At 46.3% G+C, this 10405-nt stretch overlaps 1 protein-coding gene across 1 annotated transcript in view; it reads left to right on the forward strand.

Annotated features, from left to right (window-relative positions):
- LOC135519803 (neurobeachin-like protein 2) overlaps positions 1 to 2660 on the forward strand; it is a 21423-nt gene extending 18763 nt beyond the window's left edge. Inside the window, exon 16 of the mRNA XM_064945014.1 lies at positions 428 to 2660. Within this exon, the coding sequence (XP_064801086.1) occupies positions 428 to 535 (108 nt within the window). The 3' untranslated portion in view covers positions 536 to 2660. The remainder of the gene's footprint in view (positions 1 to 427) is intronic.
- The last annotated feature ends 7745 nt before the right edge of the window (positions 2661 to 10405 follow it).

Below are 10405 nucleotides of genomic sequence, written 5' to 3' on the forward strand. Positions count from 1 at the left end.
CGTCTGCTTCCCTAATGCACGCTGTTCCAGAACAACTTGCTCCTGACCTTCTATCCCATCTGGAAATCATGTTAGATGATAACAAGATTATCTTTAGTTCAATAACATCCCTTACCCTGATAGTTACATTCTCCTACTTTCAACACATGCTCAGTTTGACCTGTTCTCTCTCTCTCTCTCTGTCTCTCTCTCTCTCTCTGTGTGTATCTCTCTCTCTCTCTCTCTCTCTCTGTGTATCTCTCGGTTTCTGTAACTTTCTCTCTGTATCTCTGTAACTTTCTCTCTCTTCTCTCTCTGTATCTCTCTGTCTCTAACTTTCTCTCTGTATCTCTCTCTCTGTAACTTTCTCTCTGTATCTCTCTATCTCTCTCTCTGTATCTCTCTCTGTCTCTGTAACTTTTTCTCTCTCTCTCTCTCTCTCCTCTAGGTACGCTCAGGTCAGTTTTCCCGTCGGCTGTGGGGCTCAACACGCCGAATCTCTCAGGTTTCCTCAGGAGAGACAGAATACAACCCCACTGAGACTTCTGGGAAGTGAGGGTCGCCATGAAAACATACGGAAGGCAATATTATCGTAGCCTGTTAGGCTCACCCGAGGCTTGGTTGATGGCCGACACCCAAATGGCATCCTATTCCTATATAGTGCCTATTGGGTTCTGGTCAAGGACAGCAGTATATAGGGAACAGGGTGCCATTTGGAACACAGACATTTTTCGAGCCACCAGCAGTGGATTTGCTGAATCAGAATGGAGACCCTGGATGTTGGTGTCAGAAAGCCCACCCAGAACTTTACTGGACTGATTGACTGTTAAAGCCTCTATGGGTCCAAGCCTCTATGGGTCCAAGCCTCTATGGGTCCAAGCCTCTATGGGTCCAAGCCTCTATGGGTCCAAGCCTCTATGGGTCCAAGCCTCTATGGGTTCAAGCGCCCCGAGAAGACACGATAAACAAAGGCTTTTTTTTCTACTAAAGGGAAAATAAAATATTTTTTGATTTAGGTGGTTTTATACTCTATTTTTAAAAAGGCATCATTCCAAAGATGACTCGTGTTTTGTAGACGAGAAAGGAGGCTCTGTTTTATGTGACTCCCAACCCCTTTTACTGGTTTGTTCCGAGGCCAGTTGTGTGGCAATGGCACCTTGTCTAAAACTCCTTCAAACTTGAAAACGATAAACGTTGCAAGAGATTTCCATGGTGAAGTACCAGTGTAGACCACTAGAGGGTGGGATTTCTCTCTCTACATGTGTGCAATCCTGCTGAAAATAAAATGCAATAACCCGTTTGGAGTGGTCCAGACGGTTTGTGCGGTTTGTATTGTCACATGATGGATGGTAATGTTCACAACAAATGAACCACTGTTGCCTTAAATAGGAGAGAAGAGATGTTATATAGCATATATAGCATCTGTTTGTGCAGCTCACATTACTGCTTTAGAGGATTGGTTTGATTGGTTGTGTGTTCCTGATGTGTTGCCTGTGTTGCATTAATTGATGACTCATGTAGTTTGTCTGTGTCTTCATCTTCACTATTTTCCAGCAGAGAATACCTTACTGTAGCTGTTGTTATTGTTTCAAACTTGTTGTAACTGAAAAGTGCCTGTCATCTTTTCCTCCAGCACTGATTGGCACGAGATGAGATGAGATGATCCCCTCCTTCTTTTTTCGGTCTCTCATCTGCCTGCCATCTTTCCCTCCCTCCCTCCTGCTCTGTCCATCACTTTTTCTTCTGTCGCAGGCCAGTGTTTTACAGTAGCTCCAGTCTTCGTAAGGACCTGCGTGTCCTCGGCAACCAAATCTGCATCACTTGTAACTAACGGTCATATTGTTGGTAAACTGTTATACAGACAGCTGTTAAAGAGTCCTCATCCATCAAGGCGATTTAACCTTTTATACTGGTAGTATCTTGTTATTTTCTGAAGCACTGAGTTGAACCCTTTTGAACTAGAGATGGCTTGTGTCCCAAATGGCACCCTTTCCCCTATTATAGTGCACTACTTTTGCTCAGGGCTCCGGTCCAAAGCACTGCACCATATAGGGAATAGGGTGCGATTTGAGAGGCAGTCGTGGTGTCTGTAGAACACATGGGTGGAAAGATAGACTTGGGCTCCCAACGAGCCAGTAGAGGAATGTACTTCCTGTGAAAAGCCCCTTTTTTCTGCGGTTGGGTTGGAGAGAGACTGTTGTTATGCACTGTCATGTTGGGATGGAAGAGACGCAAAGGGAGCGTTCCAAATAGCGCCATGTGTAGTGCACTACTTTTGACCAGGGCCCCATATATGGTGGCATTTGGTACTCAGTCACAAAGACAAAAGGGAACTGTTGGGAAAATGGAATGGCAACAAAATCACGTCTCCAGTCTCTACTAACAGGCTGCAATCTGTGATTGGATGGAGAGTGAATGTTTAGAGAAAAAGAGAGAATATTGCTGTAATCTTTTCCACCATTCCGGCTCTCTCAGTAGCACTTGAGTCCGGGAACGAGGTTAATATTGCTGTAACTTTGATGGTTGTTTTACTGCGTGTCGCTATACTATGTGTTTAAAAGGTCAAGGGTCACAATATATGGTAATGCATTATTACATGTCTATGTTAATGATCTGGCTGTGATGTTGACAGAATGTCTGGGTTTTATTGAAAAAGGTGGGCCTGAAATGCCTGCAGAAATGATACGTGTGTTTGCTTTATTGTCTCTTGTCAATAGTTTCTCTATTGGCCCTGGTCCAAAGTCGTACACTATATATGGAATAGGACCTATGGAACTTTGACTTGTTTTCATAATCAGTTCATCCACTTTTATCCTCCTGACTGATCTCTCGCCAGACCTGGGTTCCAATACTATTCAGAATCATTAAAAATACTGCATCTGAGCTTGATTGAGCATGCCTGATTTGATGGACCAATAGAATAGTCCCAAAATGGGAAACGCCATTTGGCATTCCTGGCAGGCTAGAGCCAAACTCTCCAAATATCTGAAAGATTAAAAGTAGTATTTTGATCCCAGGTCTGTGTCCCACACCACAATCTAGACACTGATCTAGAATCAGGTCCCTGGGCCCCAGGACACTACTGCTGAATAAAGAACTCCAGGTGGAAGTTGCCTCTAGACACTGATCTAGAATCAGATTCTAACCTTAAATGATAATGGGGAAAATTAAAAATGTATCTAATGGCCGAACCGAACGTGTGTGTGTGTGTGCTCGCATACACCCCTAAAAGACCTTCGCTTAAAAAAAAATAGAAATAGTACTGTTTGTCCATTTTGAGACGCTGTAGCCAGTATGCACTTCCTCAAAATAATCAGGATTAGTCTAAGATAATTTAAGAAATCTGTCATAAGTTTTTATGTTTTTGCCGCGCAATTTTACAGTGGTGGGAAAAGTACTCAATTGTCATGACTTAAGTGAAAGTAAAATACTACTTAAGTAAAAGGCTAAAAGTATTTGGTTTTAAATATACTTAAGTATCAAAAGTTAAAAATCTTTTAAAGTTCCTTATATTAAGCAAACCAGATGGCACAATTTTCTTGTTGTTTTAACTTACCAATAGCCACACTGCAACATCATTCACAAACCAAGCATGTATGTTTAGTGAGTCCGCCAGATCAGAGGCAGTAGGGATGACCAGGGATGTTCTCTTGATAAGCGTGTGAATTTGACACTTTTCCTGTCCTGCTAAGCATTCAAAGTGTGGGTGTCAGGGAAAATGTATGAGATGAGATGAGGGCAGGTGAGGTGAGGTGAGGTGAGGTGAGGTGAGATGAGGGCAGGTGAGGTGAGGGCAGGTGAGGTGAGGGCAGGTGAGGTGAGGTGAGGGCAGGTGAGGTGAGGTGAGATGAGGGCAGGTGAGGTGAGGTGAGGTGAGGTGAGGGCAGGTGAGGTGAGGTGAGATGAGGGCAGGTGAGATGAGGGCAGGTGAGGTGAGGTGAGGGCAGGTGAGATGAGGTGAGATGAGGGCAGGTGAGGTGAGGTGAGGGCAGGTGAGGTGAGGTGAGGGCAGGTGAGGTGAGGTGAGATGAGGGCAGGTGAGATGAGGGCAGGTGAGGTGAGGTGTGGTGAGGTGAGATGAGGGCAGGTGAGGTGAGATGAGGGCAGGCCTGTCCTGGTTTGAACCTGTTCTACTGCTTCTGAACTACTGTTTTGGTGTCTCTAATGTTCTTCTAAGCTGTTGAAATAACAAGCTTTTCTAATCAAACTGCTTGTCTGTCATGTGTAACATTTCCATAAGCACACAGCTCACATCGTCAAGGTAATTCTCTGTGAGATTGTCATTTTTCTCCAGTGTGAGGATCATCAAAATCAAGACAGTGCCGATCTGATGTTACTTCATCAACTCAGCTCATTCCTATCTGATGTTACTTCTTCAACTCAGCCCATTCCTATCTGATGTTACTTCTTCAACTCAGCCCATTCCTATCTGATGTTACTTCTTCAACTCAGCCCATTTCTATCTTATGTTACTTCTTCAACTCAGCCCATTTCTATCTGATGTTACTTCTTCAACTCAGCCCATTTCTATCTGATGTTACTTCTTCAACTCAGCCCATTTCTATCTGATGTTACTTCTTCAACTCAGCCCATTTCTATCTGATGTTAGTTCTTCAACTCAGCCCATTTCGATCTGATGTTACTTCTTCAACTCAGCCCATTTCTATCTGATGTTAGTTCTTCAACTCAGCCCATTTCTATCTGATGTTACTTCTTCAACTCAGCCCATTTTGTTGTCAATGCAGAAGATCATTCATTCACATTTATTCATTCACTCAGAGGAAGAGAGAACATTTCAACGCTGCTTATTCTACCGCTCATCTCAACAGTCTTTCTGTTGTAGAGTTGTATGTTTTTGTTGAGAAGGTCACAGCAGCTACACCACATTTACTTAAAGGGGATCCTTTGAGCCAACATCCTGTCAGCCGACTCATAAACACCTCTAGGGGGGGAGGGGGGTAAAACAGGCCTGTAAGCCCTTCCAGTCAATACAAGCAGAAGAGGGGGGAAGTCAGGAAGGGAGGGATGGAGGGGAGGAGGGATACAGAGGCTATTCTCCCTCTGATGTGGTCCCGTTGACAATGGGAGGAGGGCTTGACACCTTGCTCTCGGTTCTAGCAGGTAGATTGCTCCTCCTGTCCTATCCTGACCTCTCTAGTCCTGAGTGGAGACTGATGGTGGTGGGAGACAGGAACTTTGGGATACCACCTCTATGTAGAACCAGGGCCCATAACCAGGGCCCATAGTGTCCTGACCTCTCCTGTCTGGATTCTTGGCTGGGAGACAGGGTTTTATTATTCCTACGCTGAGCTGCTATTTATCACTGGTATGATTGACCACGGCCTGATCAGGGTTGTATTACCCTCCCTCCCTGAGGGAAGTCTGAGGGAAGTGGAGGATCTTCTCCCCTTTCCCCCTCCGTCTTCCCTCTCTCCTGTCCAGAACCCTCCCAAATTATCTTCTATCCTCCCTGTCTTCTCCTCCCTGTCTTCTCCTCCCTGTCTTCTCCCTCCCTGTCTTCTCCCTCCCTGTCTTCTCCCTCCCTGTCTTCTCCCTGTCCTCTCCCCTTCCATACCTCGTTGTGTATTCTTGGCTGTAGGACAGACAGATCAGGGTTTTATTATGTCCTTTACGCTGAGCTGCTATTTATCACCCTGGTAGGATGACCACGGCCTGATTAGGGTTGTATTACTGCCTGACCTCTCGTCCTGAAGGAAGACTGAGGGAAGTGGAGGATGGCGGTCAGGGGGAGGGGAGGAGGAGGGTGGATATCATGAGTTCCCCCTGTCTTGGTGGTCTTCCTGACCAGAACCACAATTCCCTCAAATTATCTAACTATCCTCTGCTCTGTCCCCTCCCTCCCTCCCTCCTTGTCTTCATCCTCTCCCTCCCTCCCTGTGTCTTCTCCCTCCCTCCCTCCCTGTGTCTTCTCCCTCCCTCCCTCCCTGTGTCTTCTCCCTCCCTCCATCTTCTCCCTCCCTCCCTCCCAGTGTCTTCTCCCTCCCTCCCTATGTCTTCTCCCTCCCTCCCTGTGTCTTCTCCCTCCCTCCATCTTCTCCCTCCCTCCCTGTTCCCTCCCCCCTCCCTCCCTGTGTCTTCCCCCCCCTCCCTCCCTGTGTCTCTCCCTCTCCCTCCCCCTCCCTCCCTCCCTCCCTGTGTCTTCTCCCTCCCTCCCTCCCTGTGTCTTCTCCCTCCCTCCCTGTGTCTTCTCCCTCCCTCCCTCCCTCCCTGTGTCTTCCCTCCCCTCCCTCCCCCTCCCTCCCTCCCTCCCTCCCTCCCTCCCTCCCTGTGTCTTCTCCCTCCCCCTCCCTCCCTGTGTCTTCTCCCTCCCTCCCTCCCTGTGTCCCTCCCTCCCTCCCTCCCTCCCTGTGTCTTCCCTCCCTCCCTCCCTCCCTCCCTCCCTCCCTCCCTCCCTCCCTTCCCTCCCTGTGTCTTCTCCCTCCCTCCCTCCCTGTGTCCCTCCCTCCCTCCCTCCCTCCCTGTGTCTTCTCCCTCCCTCCCTCCCTCCCTCCCTCCCTCCCTCCCTGTGTCTTCTCCCTCCCTCCCTCCCTCCCTCCCTCCCTCCCTCCCTGTGTCTTCTCCCTCCCTCCCTCCCTGTGTCTTTCCCTCCCTCCCTCCCTCCCTCCCTCCCTCCCTCCCTGTGTCTCCCTCCCTCCCTGTGTCTTCTCCCTCCCTCCCTCCCTCCCTCCCTCCCTCCGTCTTCTCCCTCCCTCCCTCCCTGTGTCTTCTCCCTCCCCTCCCTCCCTCCCTCCCTCCCTCCCCCTCCCTCCCTCCCTCCCTCCCACCCTGTGTCTTCTCCCTCCCTCCCACCCTGTGTCTTCTCCCTCCATCCCTCCCTCCGTCTTCTCCCTCCCTCCAGTCTTCTTGGCTGTAGGACAGACAGATCAGGGTTTTATTATGTCCTATACGCTGAGCTGCTATTTCTCACCCTGGTATGATGACCACGGCCTGACCACTGACCTCCACACCAGCCACTGGACAATATGAGGATGCTGATGGTCTGGAGAACCTAGTCATCTCTGACAAACGTCTATATTCAAAAAGACGCCCTTTTCCCTACGTAGTGCACTACTTTTGACCAGAGTCCTATGGGCCCATCACCACATAGTGATGGGGTGCCATTTGGGACTCAGCCCTAGTAATCACTGACTGTAGCCTATTCTTGTCGCAAGGATTTAGTCCCGAAAATGTACGATAAACTCACTTTTTGTGAAGTAAACCATTTTGAAAATGTATAAAGTAGTGGTGTTTATTTTTTCTGCATACTGCAACTGTACTCTGACTATACCAAACATTAGGAACACCTTCCTAATGGATATGTTTTGTCTGGCCCGTTCACCCTCTGAATGGCACACACACAATCCATGTCTCAACAGTCTCCAGGTTTAAAAACCCTTTAACCCGGCTCCTCCACTTCATCTACACTGATTGAAGTGGATTTAACTTGTGACATCAATAAGGGATCAACGCTTTCACCTGGATTCACCTGGTCAGTGTCCTGGAAAGAGCAGGTGTTCTTAATATTTTGTATACTCAGTAGAATCCATCCAGTATTTCACTGCAAAGAGTCATTTTAGAAAAACATTTTTACAAGGTTGGTTGGAAAACAGAGCTGAGCCTGAGAGAACGAACCACCAGAATAAACCAATGGAAATGTGTCAACTCGAACTGTCAGCACAAGCAGCTCACAGATGTTGTACTGGTCTTTGTTGAACTAACACTTGATGTTGTACTGGTCTTTGTTGAACTAACACTTGATGTTGTACTGGTCTTTGTTGAACTAACACTTGATGTTGTACTGGTCTTTGTTAAACTAACACTTGATAGCTGCTGTATTGACTGTCGTGTTTTTATCGTACCAAACATTTGTTTGTTTGTTTACATTCCCCTCAGTTGAGTCACACTGTTAATCTTTGTTGGCATCCTCTTGCAGTGAGAGAGTCTGATGTGCAGTGTTTTGGCCCCGAGATCTTCAAGTGGTCCAGTCACTTTCAAAGCCTATAGTTATTTTTCCTAGGGGTTACTTATATTTATATTTGTGGCTAATATTCTCCCCCACCAGTCTTTTTATTAACATGAATAAGACTAATATTAGCCTATAGTTTTAGTAAAAACACTACATGACCAAAAGCATGGGCATTAATATGGAGTTGGTCCCCCTCTTTGCTGCTGTAACAGACTCCACTCTTCTGGGAAGGCAGTCTACTAGATGTTGGAACATTGCTGCAGGGACTTACTTGCATTCAGCCACAAGAGCATCAGTGAGGTCGGACACTGATGTTGGGCGATTAGGCCTGGCTCGCAATCTGTGTTCCAAAAGGTGTTTGATGGGGTTGAGGTCAGGGCTCTGTGCAGGCCAGTCAAGTTCTTCCACACCGATCAAAATAAATAATTTCTGTATGAACCAAGCTTTGTGCTAGTTGGCATTGTCATGCTGAAACTGGAAAGGGCTTTCTCCAAACTGTTGCCAGAAAGTTGGAAGCACAGAATCCTCTAGAATGTCATTGTATGCTGTAGCGTTAAGATTTCCCCTCACTGGTACTAAGGGGCCAAGTCCGAACCATGAACAATTGCTCCAGATCTTTATTCCTTCTCCACCAAACTTTACAGTTGGCACTATGCATTCGGTAGGTAGCGTTCTCCTGGCATCCTCCAAACCTAGTTTTGTCCGTCGGACTGCCAGATGGTGAAGCATGATTCATCACACCAGGTAATGTGTTTCCACTGCTCCAGGGTCCAATGGCAGTGAGCTTTACAACACTCCAGACGACGTTTGGCATTACGCGTGGTGATCTTAGGCTTGTGTGCGGCTGCTCGGCCATGGAAACCCATTTCATGAAGCTCCCGACGAACAGTTATTGCGCTGATGTAACTTCCAAAGGCAGTTTGGAACTTTGTAGTGAGTGTTGCAACAGAGGACAGAGGATTGTTACGCGCTACGTCCTTCAGCACTCAGCTATCCCATTCTATTAGCTTGTGTGGCCTACCCTTTTGTTTGCGGTTGAGCCGTTGTTGCTCCTAGACGTTTCCACTTTACAATAACAGCACTTGGGGCGGCAGGTAGACTAGTGGTTTGAGCGTTGGACTTGCAACCGAAAGGCTACCGAAAGGTTGCAAGATCGAATCCCTGAGTTGACATGGTATAAATCTGTTGTTCTGCCCCTGAACAAGGCAGTTAACCCACTGTTCCTAGGCCATCATTGAAAATAAGAATTTGTTCTTAATTATATGACTTGTCTAGTTAGATAAAGGTTTTAAAAAACTACTTAAAAGAACAGCACTTACAGTTGCCTGGGGCAGCTCTAACAGGGCAGAAATGTGATGAACTGACTTGTTGTTGGAAAGGTGGGCATCCTATGACGGTGCCACATTTGAAAGTCACTGCTCTTCAGTAAGTCCATTCTACTGCCAATGTTTGTCTATGGAGATGTGTGGCTGAAATATCCCAAGCCACTCATTTGAAGGAGAGTCCACATACGTTGTATACATAGTGTAGGTACATGCTTATGAAAGTATATGTTGTATACAAATTATATTGGATAATAAGGATGTCAATGTATAATATTGTAACCTAGCAACTTGTAAAACCAGTATGTAGGCTAAGCTCTACTGTAGTAGCATGTTGAAGGACAATCACGGATATTTAGCTTAGGCCTAAATAATGTCTGGGCTATTTAATGGGCCTATTAGTTACAATCAGAGGTCATCCATTTTATGGGCGTGACCCAGGAATGCTGAAAGTAGCAGCTTTTCAAGTTCACGTTAGATCTTTTAAATGATACAAAAGGATTACTAAGACAAACATTGGGTGAATGACACACCTTGTAAATAGTTAAGAAGGCACCGCATGGGGTCCTGGGACTTCAGAGGGGGACAAATGGAGACGTCTCTCAGACACAATAGCAGTACCACTTCAAAGACTGTCTGGCTGCTGGAGAGAGAGAGACAGAAGAGACAGCCAGGATAGAACCATCAACAGAGAAGGTCCCTGATATGTTACAACTCTGGTAGGCTACTGTCGGAATGTCCCAATGGCACCTTATTCCCTATCTAGTGCACTACATTTGAGCAGGGCACTATATAGGGAATATGGTGCCATTTGGGAAATAACAATAAGCTACTTTGTGAGACTACTTTCTAGGCTACTAAAATTAAGAAGTACCTGAAATGAGTTATGTATAGAGGCAGCTGGTCCAAAAACCTCAATTATAAAGCCTATACCATATACCTTCCCTGAATATTTGAAAACTGTTTAAATAATGTCTGGGCATATTACATGTATATTTTAGTCATTAGCAGAAGCTGTTATCTAAAGCGACTTGCAAATAGTACATTAATTAAATAGCCCTGACATTATTTAGGACTAAGCTAAATATCTGTGTTTGTGCTTCAATAGTCTATTACACTACAGTTTAACCTACTTACC

The sequence above is a fragment of the Oncorhynchus masou genome, chromosome 29, assembly GCF_036934945.1.
Source record: "Oncorhynchus masou masou isolate Uvic2021 chromosome 29, UVic_Omas_1.1, whole genome shotgun sequence".
NCBI classification, from domain to species: Eukaryota; Metazoa; Chordata; class Actinopteri; order Salmoniformes; family Salmonidae; genus Oncorhynchus; species Oncorhynchus masou.